The following is a 24,439-nucleotide window of genomic DNA, read 5'->3' as shown; positions in this document are numbered from 1 at the left end:
TCTATGCAAAAATTACATCCTCATTGGACTTGACAACACGATGTATAATGTGTATAGTCAAGTGAAGACAACCAAGGAGCTGTGGGAGTCTTTGGAGAAGAAATACAAGGCTGAAGATGTTGGTATGAAAAAATTCATAGTTGGCAAATTTCTAGATTACAAAATGGTTGACTCCAAGACAGTGACAAGCCAAGTCCAAGAGCTTCAAATAATTTTGCATGAATTACATGCTGAGAAGATGGAATTAAGTGAGTCCTTTCAAGTTGCAGCAATTGTTGAAAAGTTACCACCATCTTGGAAGGACTTCAAGAATTATCTGAAACACAAGCACACGGAAATGGGGCTTGAGGACTTGATTGTGTGACTGAAAATTGAGGAAGATAATCGTGTCTTTGAGAAGAAAGTGGGAAAACATCCCATGGAGTCCAAGGCAAACTTGGTGGAACCAAAGGCTAATAAAAAGAGAAAGCACTTTGGCGAAGGTCCAAGTCAAGGGAAGAACAAATACAAGAAGTTTACTGGGAAGTGTTACATTTGCAATAAGCAAGGCCATAGTGCCAAGGATTGTCACTTGAAAGAACAAAGTAAGGAAAATAAATCACACGTGACTGAGGAAGAGGAGTTGGCAAACATGCTTTCGGCATTGGTACTGTTTGAAGCCAACATGGTAGATTATCCAAACGAATGGTGGGTTGACACAGGTGCCACCTGTCATGTTTGTGGAGAAAGAAACATGTTCTTTATATATGTACCAGTCAATGGTAGAAATTTGATCATGGGAAATTCTACCACATCTAGGGTTGTGGGAATTGGAAAAGTGGTGCTAAAGATGACTTCTGGAAAAGAACTTGTTCTCACAGATGTGCTACATGTGCTTGATATTTGCAAGAATCTTGTTTTTGGTTCTATACTTAGCAAAAATGGGTTCAAGTTAGTTTTCGAGTCTGACAAATTTGTATTCATGAAAAATGGGATGTATGTGGGCAAGGGGTATATGACCAATGGCCTGTTTAAGATGAATGTAATGACCGTTAAGCGTGATTTCAATAATAATAAAGGAAGTACTTTTGTTTACTTGATTGAGTTTTTTACTTTGTGGCATGATAGGTTAGGACATGTTAACAATAAAACTTTAAAAAAGGTTGATTAACATGAATTTGTTGCCTTCTTTTAGCATTGATTTTAAACATAAATGTGAAGTGTGTGTGGAAGCCAAGATGGCTAAGTCACCGTTTCATTCAAAGAAGAAATGTCATAGGGGGGAGGCTATTTATAGGTTTTCTGGTGACTCTTAAAAGAGATATGTCTTAAATACTTGACATATCCTTTGACACAAGTTGTGTCCATTAGGAAGAGTTGTGTCTAATTGAAACGGTATGTCTTAATTTCCATTCACCTATAAATATCCCAACAATCCCCCACATGAATGGAAATTGACTTTAAAAAGGCAAATGGAAAACTAAATAATCAAGAGAGTACAAAATTGGAAAGTGATTGCATCAGGATAGGTAGTTTGTGGTTTTGAACCTTCCTTAATGAAATACTATCGGATTTACTAGCTAATCAGTGAATGTGATGTCTTGAACTGTTCAACTAGTAAATCCAATAGTATTTCACTATGGAAGGTTCAAAGCCACAAACTACCTATCCTAATGCAATCACTTTCCAACTTTGTACTCTCTTGATTGTTTAGTTTTCCGTTTACCTTTTTTAAGTCAATTTCCATTCATGTGGGGGATTGTTGGGATATTTATAGGTGAATGGAAATTAAGACATACCGTTTCAATTAGACACAACTCTTCCTAATGGACACAACTTGTGTCAAAGGATATGTCAAGTATTTAAGACACATCTCTTCTAAGAGTCACTAGAAAATCTATAAATAGCGCCCCCCCTCCCCATGGCATTTCTCATTCATTCCATCATTAATTCTCTCTACTTCTTTTCATTTCTTCCAAGTGCTTGGTGTATTCAAGAGAGTTCAAGTCATCAAGTGATTCGCTGTTTCTTGTGATTTGGAGTGCTACTATCACAAGAAAGTGATCGTTGTATCCTGGGAGACGATTGTCAACAAATCGTAAGCACGAGTGCGAGACAAATTCGTCTTAAGGACATAGAGCCAAACTCTAACCTCGATCAACCATTTGTAAGATTCAATATTTACTTACCTTCTCGTTTATTTATTATACATAATTATTTGACCATACATTTGTAATAATTCCAGAATAACATGAAGTTGTCATCTTAATATGTTGTTCATTTGGAAATGTTATGCTTTGTTTGATAAATATTTTCGAAAACAATTGTTGAAAATAATTTTTGAAAACTATTTTATTATGTTTTGTAAAATAAAAGTATATTTGAGAATGTGAAATGTCTTTTAACCTTTTTTTTATATATAGATTTTTAACTATATTTTAAAAGCAATTTTTTATTTTTAATGATTTTTCATATCTATATAATTATTTTTTAAAACAACTCTCATAAAATAAATAAAAATAACTGAAGAACTATATATTTTCTAACAGTTTTTATCTATTTTTAAGAATTGAAAATTGTTTTCTGCTTTTTTTTTTTTTTAATCAAACTTATTTTCATGTTTTTCTAAAACTATTTTCATGTCAAACAAGACTTTATTTTCCACATCAGATTTTTCTTCAATTACGTAGACCATAACTAGAAGGATAATATAGGGTTTACACCACTAAACTCATAGCTTTTATCTTAGTACTCATGTTAATGGTGGGGTCCCATTTGAGAAAGGGTCCTAATTAACCTTTTGGCTTGCTTTTTGATGATCCTTTGACCAAGAAAAGTAAATACATATGACCATGACCAAGAAAAGTAACCCTAATACTATGATGTTAATATCAAGATCAAAGTGTAAGTTAATGCTTAGCTTTTCAAGGATTGTCCTTGAGTGGGGCACACCACTATGCCGGATCCTAAAGTTCCACTAGAAACAAGACATCTTGTCCTCCAAGTTGATGTTAATGACCCAATTCTAGCTTTTCTTAACTATGTATATGCCATGTCCATTTCTAGTTTGCTCTGGATAATGCCCAGCAAGTCACATCATTGAAAGTCCTATTTAATTAATTGTATTTGGAAAGTTTTGGACTCGCATTTAATTTATTCAGACTACAACTTCTTGATCAATTTCTATCATTAGTTAATTAGTGGTTGAAACATGGGTGTTACTTAAAACATACGTAACATCTTTATAGTTTGAATAAAATTAAAGAGCCAATCTTTGATCTCTCCATACACATACATTACTGATCAACTACCAATCTTTGAATAATGCCTACCAATAATGCTTAAGAAAATGTTAAGATACCATAATACTATCTATAAAACTTTAAATCTGAACTATTAAATGTGTATGGAGAGATCAAGACCGTTAAATAAAAATACAAATAAATGATATAAAGATATTAAATATACAAATAAACGAGACTAAAATATAAATAATGAGACTTAAAAATGTATATATCGTCTAGTTATTGGTACATGTTTGATACTTAAAAAAAGATACACCGAAGAACCTAATATCTAACTAGGGTAGATAGCATTGATGATAGAAAATGTTGCCATATAAATTTTGATGTGGTTGTGGGATTTTAAAATAACCATTTTTTATGACATCAATTGATAATTGTCTTTAAATTGCATTTTTTTAAAGAAAACTTCAAGATTTAATTGAAGTTGTCTGCTCGAAAGATAACTTTCAATTGTATTTGTTTAAAGTTACTATATTTTTCTCAAAATCTCCCGCCAAGAAATGGAGTACTTGACAGTTTTCACGCGTTCAAAATCTTTTGAATCCAGAAAAAGGCCAAAAGAAAGTGGAAATAATCGAAAAGCAACTGAACAAATCTAGAAATGAATTAGGAAAAGGTGGTAGATAAAAAGATCCAAATAAATTTATGCTCTTCTGGCCCTGCAGAGTGCAGACCAGACATTAATAATGGAGAATGGCTGAATGGGCTTTCAATTATTGAAACGGACAAAAGATATATGTATGAAAAATAATTGTCCTCGAAGAACTAACTTCTTAAAAGGATGAACTTTGAAGAATTTCTTTTGCTTTAATGGCCAAAAATTTTCATGGATGAAATCTTACTTCAGATATATCCACTCAAATAATTATAGTAAAAGTATCAATGTTGAAAAGGAAAAAAAAAAAAAAAATCTTGCAAGTTTGAGTAATAATTTCAAAATCATGCAGAAAGTCAACACTGTGTGGCCTACTGACATCTTATCGGATCTTGGATAAACCCTAATGGGACCATTGAAATCTCAAGTTTTAATATCTTTGTCTGCGCGATTGCTTACAGCAACAGATCAGACACAGTTTTAGGGCATGTGAAGCTTTGTGAACCACAAGGTGCAGCTGGCAGTGTGGAAGGTTTCAATCTTGATGGCTTGGATTCTCCTGTCAAATACACAGTTCTACTCGAGCAATTTAATCATAGAGTACTGCATTTATATACTTATTTTGAAAACTCTTTACGAGATGAATCAATCTTATGTACATAACTAGTATGGATTAACCTATGCTTCATTCATGAAAATTTTTAAACAAAAGATAAGGAAAAGAAAATAAAAAAGAAAAAAAAAAGAAAAAAATGATAAATAAATTTGAAGTTAGTAGATTATTTTTACATGTTTTTTTTAAATCATTTTATTAATTTTTTTTCTTTTATATATAAAGATTAAGCAATTTGAAAATGTTCAAGGGTCTTTTCAACAACGTTTTCAAAAACATTTATCAAAAAACAATTTTTTATAATTGTTATTAAAATGGGTTTCGATTGTTTTTATATAAAAAAAATTATGTTTAAAAATTATGTATAATGTAAAAGTTTTTGAAATATTATTTACATTTTTATTTGTTGCTCGTCATGTTCAAAAAACAATTGCAAACATTTCAAATTTTGTTTCTTTTTATGACATAATAAATATTGTTTTCTACATATATAATAAACACCTCGAAATTCATTAATGTTTTATGTTTTTAGCATATAGCCATGAAAAAGGGGGATTATGGTTGGTTGAGTCATTAAAAAAATCATGCCAATAGGAAATTGTACTCATTGAGAGTTAAAGATTGAGGTTATAGAAGATTCTTCATGAAATGAGAAAGACACTAGGCTTTCTTCTTATTAATACTAAGTTAAGCAAGTCTCATATTACAATACTCATAGGCATTATTTTCATTGTGAAGATCTTGAAGATCCTCTTTTAGCACACTAATACTAATTAACGATACTGAATTTTAGACGATGGCAAAAGTCACTTAATAGTTGGGATTACATTTTTTATTTTTGGAGGAACTTCTTAAACCAATAAGCAGAATGTTTGGGATATCGCTTTAAACCATTTTTATAATCCACATAATTGAGACCAAAGCGAACGGTGAAACCTGCATTCCATTCGAAGTCGTCAAGAAAAGACCATACAAAGTATCCCTTCACGTTGACACCCTCCCTGTCAAAATTGCATACATACATGTACTATATTAGTAATAATACTCTAGTATTTTAAAATATATCTCAAACTTAAGATGACCTAATATATGTATTATTACAACTTAAGCCTCAATGTCGTACATTCTAGCCTTGATGAAGACAAGATTTGATTTCAACTATATAGTAAGATACCCTAAAAAATTCAAGACTAGACCTAATGCAATGCAACATCTTAGTTAAATATTTCATACTCTTATTATTAGATTATCGATTTAACCTAAAAGCTTAACTTGTCATACGTGAGCTTAAATGACACAAATTTTGTATATTGTGCCTACGTACTTAGGCTAAACCCCTAACACTCACATACTCATGAATATTGCATATGTGAGCAAAATTTAATTACTCACTTGATAGCTTTTGAGAGATAGTACAAATGTCCATGGTGGAATGTCATCCTCAAGGTATCATTGAGATCTTCTTTCATAGGCACTGAAGCATTATTTGTTGTTGCCATTCCTGCACAAGACCATTACACAATAGTTTGAATAACATTAAAATGAAACCAAAATATCATTCTATGACTTAAAAACAATATAAGTTGATAATTAATTCACTGAGCCTACCATTCTCGGTAATGTAAATAGTTGGATTGTTGTAATGTTCCTTGATGTAAAGCATAAGTTTTCTGATTCCCCATGGACAAATGTAAAGCCAACTCAATTGGGTCTACAAAATCACACACCATAGATCACTTAGTAATGAATTCATGAATTTGTATAGGTTATGTCTGGTTCCCAAAAAGCATTAAAAAAAGAAAAAAATAATTTTTTTTTCATGTTTGATTATTCTTTAGAAAATATCAAAGAAAATTAAATATAATTAAAATTAATTAGAAAACTTATATATTTTCAAATTTTTAATATTTATACTGAAGAGTTAAAATAAATTAAATGAACTTAAACTAATATATAAAAATAATTTATTGATTTTAAATTCATTTTTTATTTTTCTTCTATTTTTCCTCTATATTTTCTTTTTTTGCATCTTCTTTCAATTTTTTCAAGAACCAAACGTAATCTTAGATGTCTAAGGATAGAGACATTACCGGCTGGCCAATGTTAACCCCATCTTTCTCCGCTGTAGCCACAAAGAAAATAAAAAGGGTTTAGTCACCTAAAGGCAAAGCATGAAGGAGAACAAGAATCATAGTTGAGCTCATAAGATTGAGTTTTTCAAGCTTACTGGTTAGGTTGAATCGGCCATCTACTTCCCAGCTTAGCTCTAAGTTGTTTACTGCTGATGCATAGGTAGTGGCATAATTTGAAGTGTAGTAATTAATTCCTACGAAATCAAATGATCCTTTAAGCATTTTGGATTCTGCTGACGAGAATTTGGGCAGTCGACGCCCCACAAGGGATTGCATGGTCATTGGGTACTCGCCATATGTGATTGGATGTAAAAACCTAAAAACACAAGAATAAAAAATTCATATAAAAGTTAAGCAATGAGGAAATATTCTAAACTAAATATTTACAATAAAAAAGAGGACATTTAGTAAATTAACTTAGTGACTTAATTTAATGACTTAAAATTAAGTCATTAAGTTGATTACACATGTTTTAAAAAATAATCTAATATCATAACTTTAACTTAAAAATAACTTTAAATATTAAGTCAAAATAATTAACTTATTCTGAATTTCATATATATTTTTTATTTCATTTACCCATATTTAATAAATGTATATTTTACAATTGACTCGACATTCACAACAATCTTTCAGTAAATATTTTTTGTAGTTATTTTAGACATGTACAACATATTAAATATAAATATTTAACCAATAAATTTATATTTTAAGATCAATGAAAATATATAAATATTAGTTAATGAATGAAAATATGTTAATTTGATAATTTAAAATGAATTTTAAGTCAATAAGTTAAGAATAATTTAATTTAAAGTCAACTTAAGTTATTAAATTATAAGAATTAAGTTTGACCAAACACCTACCGAGTCTTGAATCAAAATAGTGGCTTAACAAGACTCACCATCCTAACATGAAATCGAGGGCTCTACGGGAGGCCTTGACACCTGCAACGGTTGCATACTTGTATTGTAACCAATGTGTTAGTAGGGTTACTCCGATAATTCCCTTTTGAGATTTCTGCAAACATTCAAATATAATCATTCAAAACTATCAATGTCTGACTTGAAATTGATCTTTAGTTAATCAAAATGAAATGCATGTAATAAGTAATAAGCAAAAACCTGATACTTCTCCTTGTACAATTTCACACCAGCAGCATGAGAAAGAAGTAGGTGGTGTGCCACCTTATAAGGTTCAGTAGCGGAGTTCCCAGAGGCACAAGTGCCTGAATAGTTCGAACATCGACCCGGTGCAATAGTCCCAGTTGAGTAGCCATAGTAGGCATAGGAGAATGGCTCATTCAAAGTGATCCAATGCTTCACTCGGTCCCCAAATTGTTTAAAGCAAAAATCAACATAGTTACGATAATCGTCCCTATACCAAATCGACACTTTTCCGTTAATTAAATAGGATCATTTTATGAAAAATGTGTAGATGAAGGTATGATCATATGTTCCGACTTACACTATTTTAGGGCTTAAGAATCCACCATACTCATCTTCAAGGGCTTGCGGAAGATCCCAATGGAATAGAGTCACAAAGGGCTTCAACCCTACATATGATATCAAGATATATACAGTATGCACTATAAGTTCTTCAAACTATTTCTCTAAAATAATTTCTAAATTAATTAAATTTTAATCATTGTCAAGAATCTCTTTAAAAAAGTATTTTGGAAAACAAAGAATGTTTTAAGGGAGATTGATAATGACCATTCGCAACAAGCTCATTAATGATGTTGTTGTAAAATTGGACGCCGTCCGTGCTCACTCCCCCACTAACTCTTCCAGCTGAAACAAAATTTCATATATGTTACCCTAGCTAATGGATCAATTAATGTCAATCATTCAATCAAATATACATATCCTTCATGGGCATAACCCAATTTCTTACTTGGTAGTACTCTAGTCCAGGAGATGGAGAATCTAAAGGCATCCATACCCAAGAACTTCAGCAGTTGAATGTCCTCCTGTAACATAAATTCTAAAGTTATTTTTGAGAAGTTAAAATAAATTCCTGTAAAGCCAAGGATTTAGTCACCATAAGGATGATGGCTATTCCAAGGATCAAGAAGCAAGTGACAAAAGATCATTTGCATTAGGATTTACCTTATATTTATGATAAAAATCAATGGCTACATCTCCTGTTGACTGATCCGAGATCTTTTCTGTCACAGCACCAACCCTCTTTTCAGAAATTAATACTATGGAGATTTGTATGGAAATAACAAAATAGGCATAGCTCAAGAACACAAATCATTGATCATTTAACAAGTAGAAAGTTGGGATTAACCATCAATTAGTCTTAACAAGTGATATTGATCCAAATGAGGTTTGTTGAATTTGAGATTTTTTTTCTTTGATTTAACCAATTAAAAAAAAAACAGAAAAAAAAGAGACAAAATTGTATTTCGAGTTAATTTCATTTATCTCTCCTAAATTTTTAATTAAATACATCTAATTTTTATAGGTTTGAAATTTCATTAAATATTTATTTTATTCTTTTTATTTTTTATTTTCACACACTTCCCTTTTCGTTCAAAATAAAAAGATGCATGATCAAATTTCAAATCTAGAGGAATTAGATATATTTAACCAAAAACATGAGTCCAAATATATATGTTCTAGTAACTTAAAGCTTTTAAGAAGGTTGGTGACTTACAAACTTGGAAAATGCACACAATCTGGATTTGGACGAACATGGCTTAGAAGGACATACCCTGTGGTAGCCTTAAGTATTATATTTCAGTATTGCTAAAATTATCATTTATCATAATGCTTGTACGTTCTTTACCAAGATTAGGCCAAACTGATGATGGACCAGGGTTCAGAGAGAAAGAGAAGACCTGGATGTTTTGCAGTGAAGGTATCCCAGATACTCTTGCCTCTAAGATGTGCTGCTCCTTCATACTGAGATAATAGTATAAAAGTTAATGCATATATTGAAAAAACCTCGTAGCCCTAAATCAATAGAAAATGTTGGGGTTGTACCTGGTAGGCTGCTGAGGCTGCTCCAAATGTAAAACCGGGTGGAAAGCTATGCCTGCTGAACATAGCCGAGCCATGGCAATGGGCAAAGGAGAGGACTAGGACAAGGGCACAGAAGAGAAGAGGACCTTGAGTGGCCATTGCGGAGTTTGCTACACATAAATTTGCTTTTGGAACTCTCTATATATAGAGAAAGCTAGAAGCAAAGGATAAGATATTTTCATGGATATCGATATTGATAAGGGACCTAGTACAATCATCATATATACCATAGTTTTTGGTCCGTAACTCTTGATCATACAGATCACAGGCTGTATATTTATAGGATTTTGCTGATGAATCCCGGTCCATTATTTTATAAGTCGCATGCCACAAGCACTAATTAACAAAGACCAAGTTTTCAAGATCCAGACACAAGTAAGTATTAATTTGAATGAGTCATTAATTAGCGTATAAGTATATGATATCACATAATCCCTTGGATCTTCTTAAAGCCGACATGGAATAGTTCTACCAGAAATTTTTATCCTTGATCTCATTCTTTAATCTTTATTTACCCAATTTGTAAAGTAGATGGCTCGACCAGTCTTCTTGGTTTATTAGCAATAAGGTACCTTGAGTTTTCATTCAAGCTAAGATGCTTCTGTCCAGTTGCTCAGCATTAATTAGTACAATAAATTTATTAGACATGTTGTAGCTACTGCCAAAAACTTCAATCATGCAGATAAGAAATCTATGAGTTTCTTTTCATAGCAGGATATATAAACAGCCATGGTTGAATAACTTCCAATCCCTCCTTTAACCTTAGGGTTTCAGATAATTAGCAAGTAACCCATGAACAATTCTGGATATGTGTTAATTTTAGACCTTGCAAGACATTTTCTAATCAAAAGATTGTTGCTAGCTATTCTCCAAATTCCTTACAGATTAAAGGGATTAAAATATGACAATTGTGCAAAGAATCGATGGTCGTTTGCAAGCCCTGTCCATAGATCTTATGTTCATTAATCCCACATTTGGAATTTTCTAAAGATCAAGATTTACAACTTGTACGATTAACCTCCAGACATTGTCATACACTCTAGTTGTATTAGTGTTGGACCAGATACATCCCAAAAACTGAAGCTAATGGGAAGTAGGGGTAGCTGTATAGATAAGACCAACCAACATTGGTAATCAATTGATGTGATGAGATATATGGGAGGTAGGGGTAGCTCTATAGATAAGACCCAACCAACATTGGTAATCAATTGATGTGATGAGATATTTAACTTTTTTTCCTCCCACGTTAAACACGTCTATTAAATTGTTTTATATCAATGAGTTAGTGTAATGCCAATCAGGTCAAACTTCGCTTTCATGCCACATGGATCACATATACTCCTAAAAGTCTTAATTAAGTTAATAGGAGGTAAAGGTAACTCTACATAGTAAACCCAACCATCATGGTAATTAGTTGATATAGGACACTACACTTCCATCCCTCCATCATCTACGTACCTACTTTTGAAATTAAAGGATCTCCCATTATCCTCTCTAATCAAGTCTTTCCATTGTTGGTCAAGAACAATCCCATCCACATTTCCTTTTCCATTAAACATTAATTTATATATTAATCAAAGATATCCTTCAGAAGATTTGTAGAAATATATATTACTGTCCAAACATGAATTAGATACAATCATTTATTGTAGAAATACTTTGTAACTAACATTCTTCATGATTAGTAGATATGTGCATAATTGTTATTCATAACCAATGGTCTATTTCCCATCTTACCAACCAGTCATTAACTGCAACCATCATCACAATGCTAGCTAGTTTGAAGATAATGCAAATGTCTTGAAGATAGTGTAAAGAAAAGCAAAAACCTATACAACAAAATCTTTATTCTTCAAAAAAATTTCTTCAAATTGTTTATTCGATAGATTGAATCGTAAAGAGTTACTTATTTACTGAATCTTGTTGAAAAACGATTTGGAGCATTTGACAAACACAACATTGGCTAGATCTCTTTTAGGAAAAAAGAAAAAAAAAGGGAAGAAAACTTGAAAGACAAAAGGCGAATCTCTTGTTAAGATGATGGCTTGAATGAAACCTCTACATATATAGTATATACATTTTAGAGATTGAGCACAAAAGTCTAAAAGAAGAGATCTTTTCTTACTCATAAGAGTTTTCTATTAACTAAATCATGTTGTGGACCCACATTTTTCACGTGTGTCCCCACTCGATCGGTGAGACTCGCTTTTTATTTGTGAAAAATTAATTTTAGAAAAGTCAGAGTTGCTACTTATTTTATTTTATTTTAAAGGGAAAATAAAACAAGAAATAAAACCCTAGAAAAATGACTCCATAGTTTTGGAAAAAGCATGTCTTTGAAAAACCTAAGTCTAGGTCCAGGGATCAGATTACCTATTGGGAAGGTACCTTTGAAAGGTAGCACCCCTCTAAGCCCTATAAAGGTTTCTACTGACTAAGTTGAAGGAAACATGACAATTAATTGGTTAATTATAGATACCTAAGTAGACTAGGTGATTTCAAAAAATAGCATGTCAAACAAGATCAAATTACAATAAAGGAGAGTTAGGGTGCGTACCTGAACCACTTCTTAAGCGCTATCACAAAACATCAAATATTAGTTTAGATAGTATATCACCCAACATGCACTACTTCATCATAAATAATCGAACAATGTAACACTTTCAAACATAGGCATAATTCATAATGATAACCATATTTACAGAATTCAAAAAGTGGGTGTTAGGGAGCATACCTGGATAGTATAGATAACTCATAATACGCTTCCTCAGGACATGGGGGGTTAGATAATAAATAATAAAGTGCAGAAATCCTAACATGCTTGTTATTTAATTAGCATAACAAAAATGATCAAAATATACGAAATAATCAATTATCACACACACCTTGTATTCAATTTTTTTTTTTTAAAAAAAAGATATAAATATGATTACAACAAGTAGCAAATGTGGTAGCAAAAATAAGTTTTGAAAAGATTTTCTTATGTAGGGGTTTCACCAATTCCCCATTGATATACACGAATTTAGCCTAGAATTATTCCATTTATTTGGAACCACAAGCTTTGATTCGTGTTTTGTTCAAAATCAAAATTTTTATTGAAAACCAAGAAGGATGCGAACCGATCGAGGTATGGTTGCATATTACTTTAAAAAAAAAAAAAAGAGATTTTGATCTTGAGGACTCTAAATGATTTTTTTTTTAACATAAAATTTTCAAAGGTATCTTTTGAGAAAAGCATTTGACTTTAAAATAAAGGGAATTAATGTGAAAATAACAAAACATAAGAAATAAAATACCGAGCAAAATATAAGAAAACGAATTGACAAAGTGAAATTTTGGACAATCCGAGCAAACTAAAGTGGTGAGAACAGGGCCAACCTTCATGTGTTCCAATGGCCTTACAAAAAAAAGGATCTAACCAACAATCACTAAGGCGTCAAACTAATGACTTCTAAATCAAGCAAGCTATCAAAATATTATTCAAGACTAACATATTGATTTCGAGAAGCACATGAATTAGGATATAAATCAATCAAGGATTAAAACCAACAAACTAAACCTATGGAGATAATAATATGGGATCAATAAAAATAAATTAACATTCTACCAAATTATGATAAATCAAAGACCAAAGTTTAGCAATCTTGAAATATGAAAACAATAACATGCAATTAACTAGATTGACTATCCAAAATTCCTAAAGCTCATACTAAATGACAATAGATCAAAGCCAAAATTACCATACTTAAAACATGAAAATAATAACACGTGATTGACTAAATTAATTAACCAAAACTCTAAAACTAAATATTGATAGATCAAAATTAAAATTACCATATTTAAGACATGAAAATAATAACACATGATTAACTAAAATTATAATCAATTACAAATCTGGATATAAATAGATTAAAATCAAAACTAACAAAATAAAAAACGCACAAACACATTCAAACTAAAAAATAATTAATACTATATTAAATTAGAATTAAAAACATCAACATTATCTAATAAGATTGGCTAAACTATCAAATTGAAATTGCAAATACATTTAAACTAGAACAAATAAATAAATCAACAAATTAAAACTAAACTAAAATCGGAATTAAAAATATGGAATTCATCTTTAAAATCATAAACGCATTAAAATTACAAAACATTAAAATTAAACTAGATTGAAATTAAACCCTATCTAATAAGACTATTTAAACTGATGAATTAAAATCAACAAATACATTTAAGCTAAAAACAAGTTAAAATCAAACTAATTGGAATTAAACAAAACACAAACTTTATTCAATGTGATTATTTAAACTAAAGAATTAACATCATCAAATGCATTTAAACTAAAAAAGAACAAATTAAAACTAAACTAATTAGAATTGAAAGCACAAACTTTATTTGATAAAATTATTTAAACTAATGAATTAAAATCACTAACACGTTCAAACTAAAACATATACTGAAACCAAACTAATCCAAAATTAAAAATATAAACTTTATCTCACAAGATTATTTAAACTAGTAAATTAACATCATTAACACATTCAAACTAAATTATAAACTAAAACTAAATTAATTCGGAATTGAAAAATATAAATTTTATCTCACAAGATTATTTAAACTAATGAATTAACATCATAAACTAAAACTAAATTAATTCATAATTTTAAAAAAATATAAACTTTATCTCACAAGATTATTTAAATTAATGAATTAACATCACAAACATATTTATACTAATAGACAAATTAAAAACAAACTAATTTGGGATTAAAAAAATATGAACTTTATCAATTAGGAATATTTAAACTAAGGAATTAATAAACGCAAACACACTTAAATTAAAGGGAATAAATTGTAACTAAATTAAATTGAAATTAAAAATATGTACTTTATTTAATAGGATTAATAAAACGGATGAATCAAAATCTCAAATATATCCAAATAAAAAATAAATTAAAACTAAACTAAAACCGAATTAAAAGTGAACTTTATCTAACAGAATTAACTAAGTTAATGAATTAAAACTACAAACACATCCAAATTAAAAAAAGTAAAATTGAAACTAAATTAAATCGAAATTAAAAATGGGAATTTACCTACCTCGTGTCGCTGTTATCCCTCCCAAATGCGTGGTTCTTGTACGTATTACTCGGAAAATCCTCTTGGTAAGTCAAAGTGGCAACTGAATCCTTGTCTGAAGTCCTCTATTCTCAAAATTTGCGCGTGTCCTCTCAAAAAAAATTGCTCGTGTCCTCTCAAAAAAAATTGCTCGTGTCCATCTCCAAAATATTTCCTTCTGTCCGGATCTCTCTGTCCAAAAGAAATTTTTTGTGCTTGTCCGCTCTAAAAAAATATCCGCGTGTTCTCTCTGCCCTCCCAAAAAATTCCCTCCTATTCTGTTCCTTCTATCCTATTTATATGGCAGCCTTACCTTTTTAATTATGCGCGATGGCCTCTTCAGTATGGAAAGTATGACTGTCAATATGGAATGCACGACCATCTGTGTCGAGGTTTCTGATTTTGCCCTCCCAAAGAATATCTCATTAAGCCACGATATTTTCTTATACGCTGTATCTTTCCGGGTTTGAAAATTCTCTAACTTCAGGCGGAAGATTCTTACGGAGGATGCGTTCTGTGGAGCGTATCTGGTTCTTGAGAGACACTGATTTGGGTTTCTTATTCACAGTCAATCCCTTCGATCGTCGACCCTCGGGCTTGCGTTCGGCGATCCTGCGCTTCCCGTAGCCACCGTGCACCATTCTTCTGATCTGAGTTTGCAGGAAATTGGGGCTTCCTTTTTCTTTATCAGGACAGCAGCATAGATGCGCATCAAGAACACCCCGCAACAATTTGGTAGGGAACTCAACATTCTGGGAGCTCGATATCCCTTCAAACTCCTTATATTTTGACTCCAATTCATTTCGGAGATCATCGGGAAGGCAGGTTGTGCGTGGGATCTTTCATTACAGCGTGCTTGATGGCCCTTCTTACATTGGATTCAAACAACTTTGAGTTATCTCTCAACATAGCTGCTGCTTCATGGTTGAGGGGATCCTCATGATTTGGTTGCGTGAAAAGATGGTACAATCCATAAATAATCGTATTTATATTCAGGACAGGTTTCCAATCTTCTCGTAAAATGTTGAGGCAAACATTTCCTTCCAAGTCGATGTTAGGATGGTAGACCTTGGTCTTGCATTTGACTTTCGGAGCTTCATGTGGCTAGATAGAGTTTACTTGGAAAGAGAAATTAAATGTGCCACCTAAATAGTATCCTTCATCAGGTCGAATTGCAACTTCAAAGTTCATCAGATCATCCTTTCCATTGGGGAATAATATGGAACATGATTTGGGTAGGTTCAACTCACTGATATCTTTATGAAGGCGCAATTCTCCAGCAGTTTGCTTCTTGACGGGTGCCCTTCCATTGGCACTCTCAGCAATTTCTCTCTGTCCCTCCTTTACTTTAAAAGGCTTAATCATAGCTCCTGACTGGGAATACACAACAGGAGAAACACTGAAAATTTTTATCAGACCCACCAGCGAAAATAATGGATACTGGTGGGCAAGTACATTGAGATAAAAAGAGGCGAGTCGGGAGCAGATGGCAGGACGTGGTCCCCATAAGCCTTCAAAGCCAGATTAGTGGTACGGCCTACAGTTGGCTCAATACTAGAGCTTGAAGGTCTTCTTCTTGGTTTTTGAATTTCCAACACCATTTCAATGTAGGAATCACGAACACAAGACATCAGTTCTTTGTTCCAAGCTTCAATTAACAGATTTCTAGCATCAGGTCGTGCCTCAACTGCAGCTTCTCTATCCTGGCATTTAAAGAGATAACGACTTCCATTGTGACGGACCTGGAAACATCCAAGAACAGTGACAGGCATGTTTATGTCACTGGACAAAGGAAGAGAACACATAATGGAGTTTGAGTTTGATAGATAAGAGTCAGCAGGCCATTCCGGGATATATGTGCTGCAACTCCAGCAACAAGAGTCAAGTTGTAAGCCAAATACCGTCTATCAAGAGCCATATTTCTTGTTTGCCCAGAACCCAACAGCCAAGGAGATCGTATCCATTGTATAAGTATGACCTCTTATAAAAAAAATCCTTCAAAAAAAAAATTCTCTTAAGCCCAAACTGAAGTGCATTCAAGTCTTATGCCAAAATAAAATAAGAATTAAAATCAGTAAAAGTAATGAAATTGAAAATTAAAACTAATTAAAACTATGCAATTAAAAAACATTATGCCTATCATGGGTATACAAAAAAATAAAAAATAAAAATTAAATTAAATTAAGATATCAGTTTACGCAATTAATAACATCAATGTCATGCAATATTATATAAAATAAATAAATAAATAACTAAATAATAAATAAAATAAATAAATAAATAAATAAGAAATCAAGTACACGTTAAAAATGCAAATCATATAGATTATGTAAGTCATGTAGGAATTACAAAAAAAGTGACATAGGTGGGCCAGGATGCCTAAGTGGACTTAGTGAACCTAAGTGGGTCAAGATGTGCCTAAATGGGCCTACGGTGCCTAAGTGAGTCTAAGTCTAAATTGAGACTGTCAAATATCACAATAAGGGGTCGGATAATCCCTCAACCAGAGTCTCTGAGGTGGCTCAAAAAAGTAAGTAGTATGAGTAGTTATGGGCTATCAAAGAACTACCGTGGAGCACTGGAAATGAACTTAAAGACATGTGCTAAAATGACAAAATTGGCGGTCTACACATGCGCAAAAAAAAAATAAAATAAAGAAAAATATGAGATTTTTAATATGGTTCGATAATCAATGTGGCATCTATGTCCATAAACTGTACTGACACTCAACAATCTACTAATCAAAGGATGAGTATAATGGTCAAACTCTTGATAGAAAATTCTCAATTATAACCGTACTCACTAACAACCAAAACCCTAAAACATAAAAATGTTAAATATATAATAGGAAGCAAACCTATTAATCACCACATAAAAAAATTTCTCCATGGGCACTGCCCCCACTGCCCCTTCAATCCTACAAGTTGATTGGGCAGCTCCCAAGCGAAGTGCTATAAAACTGAGACAACCTTCACAATAAACATTTTCTTATCATGTTAAATCCAAATAGCAATAAAAATTTAACAAAAAAGGTCACAAGGGCATAATGAGGAGCTATGCCTTGAGGGGGAACTTCTTGAAGCAATAAATAGAGTATTTGAGATCTCTTCTTAGCCCATATTTTAAGTATGCATAAGCGATGCCAAATCAAAGCTTTCCCAAATCGATCAATCACCTTCAATATATATATATACCGGTTTTCTGGACTAGATCCACTCCCATATATATTATGGTGTCTTTTAATATATGCTATGGACAAGTTTGCCTTAGTGCTCATTAGCAAAGAGATGGAGTACATACTACTTGACCCATGAACACTCCATTTTTCTCCACTGCAGAATCGAAGTTATTTGTGATGTGAGCATAAACACTATGATTAATTAAGCTCATGAAGGTTACAATTTCTTGAGCTTACCAATGAACTTAAAGCAACAATCAGTATTGTAACTTAGGTTGACACTATCTAAGTATGCCAAGTTATTTGCTAAATTACGTAATTTAGCATAGGCTTTTCCAACTTAACATTGGGTACAAAATTATATTCAATAGTGCTAAATTACTAATTAACCTAAATACTTTAGATAATAAGTATATCACATAAGGTCATTTGAGAACATTGTTAAAGAACTTTAAGCCATGAGGCTTCACTATACTAAATTTCCCTCATTGAAGCCAAAATTTTATTAGATCAAATTATATCACAAATAGTCATTGTGATGAAAAAAAATGTTTAATCAATTAATTGGTTTAGGCAAACAAGGATGGTCTTACTAGGTAATAATTTGTATGTACCATTTTAATTAATTAATATGATATTTTTTTTATTTCCTGTCCATGGAAAGTAATATAGATATTTTAACATAATGCTTCCACAAAATCCATAGAATTTTCTTTGTATAAGTATGTTAAGAGTAGAAAACTGTTTTTAAATTCAGTGCTTAATAGACTCCGAACTTTTTATGATATTAAGAGTTTGTTTATTAATGATTTCATAAGTTTTTTTATCCTAAGAGGTGCTTTTGAAAAAAATTAAAGTGTTTTGACAAAGTTTACAAAACACTTTTAAAATTTTAAAAAATCACTTGTAGTTTTTAAAATATTACTTGTAATCACTTATAATTTTTTGTTTTTAGAAACACTTAATAGGTGATTATCCTAAAAACACTTTTAGAGAAAACACTTTTACTAAAAACATTTCAAGTAAAAATACTCTCCATGCATTGGAAGAGTGTGTTTGACAATGTTTCTACTTAATATGATTTTAATGGGAATACAATTTTTTATGAAAGTGTTTTTAGAAGATAATAAAGTGTTTGTCCAAAAAACATTTAAAGTAATTTTTCCACACTATAAATGATTTTTCAAAATTTAAAAATATTTTTTAAAATTTTTCATACACTTAATATTATTTTTTGGATAACTAATTAAAAGGGACCAAAAAAAAAAAAAGAAATTACAAATCTAACCTTCAACTTTTTTTAACCCAAAAAATATACATTTTTGATAAGAATATCATCATTTTTTTTTATATATAAAATAATATTTTCTTTTAAAACACACATGTAAATAATAAAAATATTGAAATATATTTTATGTCAAAAATGAATTACTCTTCAAGTTCAAAAATATGAGAGACTAGTTTTACAAATTTGGGATCTTTCATCCTTTGATTCAATTAATCCATTTTTTTTCAAAAACATTTTTAGATTAAAAATGCTTTTTAAATCACTACCAATAAGACTCTAATCCATCTAGCCTGATGTTGGAGATAAATAGCTAAGTAAATGAAAATTTTACTAATCAACTCCTAGAATTTATCTTTCTCTATGGTTGATGCTTTGCCTTGGACAATTTATCACTAAAAACTACAAATTCTCATTATTTGTTAATTTTTATTTGTAAATAAAGAGTAAAGACCTTCTAGTAAATATGGTGTGGATTTTTTTTTTTTTCCTTTTTAACCATATACAACTCTGCATGCAAGCTGTCTTTGAGCCACCCCATCAAATCACTTTCTTCGTTCTGAGCCAGAGTGGGTACATACTACTACAAAAATATTAATTTAAATCAATTTCTTGACACTTTTGAAAAGTAAAATGATTTTTTATAAAATTAATTTATCCTTGACGCTTTTTGACCTTTTTAAAAGAATCTATGGCGCTTCTCAACGATGGCGCCTTCCAAAACGCCATCATAAGCCTTGCACAGCATCCTTGGTGTTTTATGAAGTGTCATCATATGCAAAGATCAACCTTGGCACTTTTTTTTGAGTGTCATTGAATGTAATTATATATAAATTTCATCTTTTTCCCCGATCTTGCCCACACATGCTCCCTGACAAACCCAATATCATATGACCCCTAGACCTAACCACCATGCTTGGCTCTCACCAGCGACTAATCGGCGAGAGCTTAATTGTTACTTACTTCTGGCCACCACTAGCCGCATCACTCCGATAAACGATAAGCCTGACCCACATGCCCTGTAACCCATCGAGGAAGCCATAATAGACCTCCATCGTTGTCTACAGAGTGCTTTGATGGTTCTAGAACAGGTAGTATGAAGATTGAGTGGAAATTAGGCTCCATGGTGTTGAGATTAGAGCTATTGTGGGAATCGATGTGGACTCTACCGTGCAGCAGCAGCAGCATTTTTATTAGTTCGGGTGAGATTGCAATTTGATCTCCTCTCTATCTTTTATTATCTTTTTATCTTTAGTTTTTTGTTCTTGTTGTTAACATATGGAAACCTAAACTAGCTAAGATGGTGAGAAAACATAAGGAAGGTGAAAGAAATTCCAGCATCCTTTCTTTTTCTTTTTTGCCCTTTTTTTCATCTTCCTATAAAAAATAAGAGGACTAAAGGGAAATCTACAAGGCAAAAACCCAAAAAAAAAGAAGAAAAATTCGAACTTTACTTCTAGGTTTACATTTGAGTGTGGAAAGCTATATTACAAGAATCCGTTTTGGCATCAAATAAAATCGAAAGCAAATACATTTATTTCTTATTTACTATTTTTTTTTCTTTTGATGCTTATTCAAGCTTTTTGGTTATGAAACATTTCTTTAATGCTTAATTATTATTATTATTTTCATCATGTTAGAAATGGAGATCTCAGTTGGGATTTTGTTTCCATTAAAATATGAATCCAATGAATGACATGAACAGATCTAGTTGATGACTATAATATAACTTGGAGGAGTATATTTTAATTTTAAGGGTGGTTCAGACTTCCAAAAATTTCTTCCATCTTCTAGGGTTGGACGATTAGAATGTGAACTAAGAGACATGCTTGCAACATGCGACAAGGTGGTTAGGGCGTGGGCTAGTGCATGGGATAAGAGCCTAACATTGTGGTGAGTTGATTGAATTTTCCATGACAGGTGGTTAACACTTTGTCTGACACCTAGCCTAAGGGAGTTGCAAGGCATTAGGAGGAAGGTGGGTGTGAAAGTGGGCTGTTTAAAGGAACTGCACTCAACATGTGGCATGAGACAAGCATCTTTATGATGTGCCAAGGCATGTGGCATGAAAGGGTGAAGGAGGCAACATGTGGCATACTCCAGAGAAAGGCAGCATTGACAGAGGACTTGAAGGCAACTGTTGATGACAGTAACCACCTTGTTTCATGTTTAATTCAACCATAGAAAATTGCCTTTTTAGCACTATACTAGCCAATTGATTCTATGACATGTTCTCTTTATCTTGTTTATAGCATATTTTATTTGATGCTTGAATGGTTTTTCAATTATTTAAGAACTTAGAATTCTAAGTTTATGCCTTTGAACTCTATACCATGATACCTCAAGTAAAATAGTGATTTTATTGCTAAAAAAATTTCATCCTTCATTTCACTATATTTTTAACCATTGTTTAAATCTATGCATGGCCTCTTGCTAAGGGGGTGATGAAATTTCAAATATTTATAGGAAGTAGATATATTTAATAAAAAAACATAAGAAAAAGTGAATGACCTTGTATTTTAGTACCATCCACCCATAGATATTATGTGAGATGCAGAATTTTTGAGGTGTTAAATGTAAGATTGAAAATAAAATTGCACCATTCCAAATCGAAAGCTACACCACACAAGTCATGTCAGCACCGACCAGTGGTGGTTCTTTTTGGCTGACCCACTGGAAACTAACCTCAAGTCGTACCACACCTGGAAACTTTTGGACCATGGTATCTAAAATTATCACAGAGAAATTGAGAAACATTTAATGGTCTTTTTTAGTGGTCCTTATCATGGGGTCACCCTTGTCATTATTCAAGATTGCCTGCTTCTCTTTTTTTCTTTTTGTTTTTAGGTTATAGAATTCAATTGATGAGAAAATCTAGGTAGAATTTGGTATATAATTAGAATCATTCAACCCATGAATTCAACAAAATCTCGAGTATTGGAATTAAAAATAAAAAAATAAAAAATTCTTACCTATATGTTAACTTTGAAAATTTTAAATTATATATTCATATTTTTCACTCTCAATATTTTTTTATGAACTAATAAGTTTATCTTAGAAATAACAATGGGATATATTTTTTCAGGTACCTACTCGCTTTGTGTCTAATGGGGTGGGTTTAAAAATTTAAATAAATGAGTTAAGATTGGGTTTGAAATTTTTTTAAAAAGCTTGGAATATGTTTGAGTATTATTTTAATTGTCCCATCTCATCTCACCCCAATTATTTATAAAATTAATTTAATTTTATTGTATTTTCTTATTTTTAATATAATAATAATAATAATAATAATAATAATAAAATACTTTTCAATAAAAATAAGTTATAAAAATTATAATATTTTAATTATTTATAAAATGTATTTATTTTAATGTACTTCAAAATTTTAAAATAATTTTTTCAAAAGAAATTAAAATTTTTCCAAAAAAACAAAAAATTAAATAGGCGGGTGAGAGATACTCACTCCGAACCAATCCCGTTGCCATCCCTAGTTTCTCTCAATCTTATCAACCAAAATCCAACAATTAAATCAAGTTCAAGCTTTGATTTTTCCTTGTACAGATCCTAGATTTTGTAGTGGTGAGGCACCTGAAAATTTGTAGACATTCGGGACCAGCCAGCACAGAATGAGAATCCAGTAGGTACCTCAGCCATGTCCGGTGTACAATTTCCATGGTCCTCATAATTTGATCATGTCATGTTCAGGATCGAATTATAACATATGTAACTTTTAGACATTGTTTCACTTTACAGCAAATGGACACTGTCCAAACAAAAGTTTGCGTCACTTAGTGTGAAACCTTTAAAGTTCGTCAATTATTCAAACTTAGTAATGTGATTTATAAAGCTTACCCTCTACAATGTAATAGGGTTTTAGTCCCTCCTTTAACCTTTCTATATAATAGGGTTTCAGATATTTAGCCAGTAAGTCATTAACAATTCTGGATATATGTGTTAATTTTAGACCTTGCAAGACATTTTCTAAAAGATTGCTTCTAGTTATTCTCCAAATTCCTTATAGATTAAAGGGATTAAAATATGACAATTGTGAAAAGAATCAACGGTCATTCATAAGCTATGTCCACGGATCTTACGTCCATTAAGTCCACATTTGGAATTTTCTAAAGATCATGATTTACGACTTGTAAGGTCAATCTCTAGTGATATTAACGTTGGACCAGATGCATCCCCAAAAACTAAAGCTAATGGGAGGTAGAGATAGCTCTATAGATAAGACCCAACCAACATTGGTAATCAATTGATGTGATGAGATATTTAACTTCTTTTCCTCCCACGATAGACAGGCCCATTGAATTGTTTATATAAATGAATTGAGTTGAGTCAAACCTTGCTTTCATGCCACATGGATCACATATACATCCAAAAGTTTTAAAGCTATTAAGAGGTAAAGGTAACTCTACATAAGTAAACCCAACCATCATGGTACTCGGTTGATATAGGACACTTGACTTACATAAATCCTCCGTCATCTAGTACCTACTTTTGAAAGGATCTCCTATTATCCTCTCTAAGTCTTTGCATTACTGGTCAAGAACAATCCCATCCACATTTCCTCTTGTATTAAACATTAATTTATATATTAATCAAAGATATCCTTGAGAAGATTTGTAGAAATGTATATTGTAGGGACCCCTCCCCCTGATGACACGTGACTCACAATTCCTGATAACACGTGGCACACATTTCTATCTGGATTATCCCCATCCGGATTTCGCTAAGAGTACACGTGGCGTGCTTCTCCTATCCGGACTTCCTAAAAGGAGAAGCACACGACACTCACAAACATCACATTCGGACAACTGCCATAGCACATCCGGACAACCGACATAACCTATCCGGATATGTTTGTCCGGATCATTGACAGAAGCAAGCAGGTCTTGCACGTCATTCCAACAGTCTGCCATGGCCCACATTCCGTCACCTGCAGAGTGAAATAACAGGAATGAAGTGACAGCAAGTCACTTCCCACGATTTCTGACAATCGCGGCGCCTCCCACGTCTCTGTCAGCCGCCCGTAGGGTGATGATGGCCCTGCCACCACCTAGAGGCATCATTACAAGCCAAAATATCTCCCTACCATTACAGAGGGAAACAAAGCTTGTGATACTTATATATATGGACCTTCATACAAGAAGAAGGTAAGCTTGCTATACCTAGTAAAAGGCCAACTGATTA

The 24,439-nt window shown here is 32.0% G+C and overlaps 1 protein-coding gene, 1 long non-coding RNA gene and 1 pseudogene across 3 annotated transcripts; 1 reads left to right on the top strand and 2 right to left on the bottom strand.

The window, feature by feature from the left end:
- Positions 1-5,132: 5,132 nt before the first annotated feature.
- On the bottom strand, positions 5,133-9,782 carry LOC117928864 (beta-glucosidase 13-like). The gene is made up of 13 exons (XM_034848935.1): positions 9,618-9,782; positions 9,473-9,536; positions 8,736-8,794; positions 8,521-8,596; positions 8,340-8,417; positions 8,092-8,179; positions 7,749-8,001; positions 7,529-7,644; positions 6,720-6,940; positions 6,583-6,614; positions 6,101-6,203; positions 5,885-5,993; positions 5,133-5,493 (listed from the first exon to the last, which is right to left on the bottom strand). Exons 1-13 carry the CDS (start codon positions 9,753-9,755, stop codon positions 5,325-5,327), a joined length of 1,506 nt encoding a protein of 501 aa, XP_034704826.1. The 5' UTR covers positions 9,756-9,782; the 3' UTR covers positions 5,133-5,324.
- Positions 9,783-15,223: 5,441 nt separating this feature from the next.
- On the bottom strand, positions 15,224-16,156 carry LOC117927694 (annotated as a pseudogene).
- Positions 16,157-19,972: 3,816 nt separating this feature from the next.
- LOC117928866 lies at positions 19,973-21,531 on the top strand. Of its 2 annotated transcripts, none has more exons than XR_004653667.1 (2): positions 19,973-20,445; positions 21,164-21,531. It is a non-coding gene; the product is annotated as an uncharacterized LOC117928866 (long non-coding RNA). The 2 variants fall into 2 exon arrangements; XR_004653668.1 differs by having other exon boundaries at positions 21,038-21,531.
- Positions 21,532-24,439: the final 2,908 nt, after the last annotated feature.

Source organism: Vitis riparia, chromosome 13 (assembly GCF_004353265.1).
Source record: "Vitis riparia cultivar Riparia Gloire de Montpellier isolate 1030 chromosome 13, EGFV_Vit.rip_1.0, whole genome shotgun sequence".
Taxonomy (NCBI): Eukaryota; Viridiplantae; Streptophyta; class Magnoliopsida; order Vitales; family Vitaceae; genus Vitis; species Vitis riparia.
This window is presented reverse-complemented; position numbering and strand designations above follow the sequence as displayed.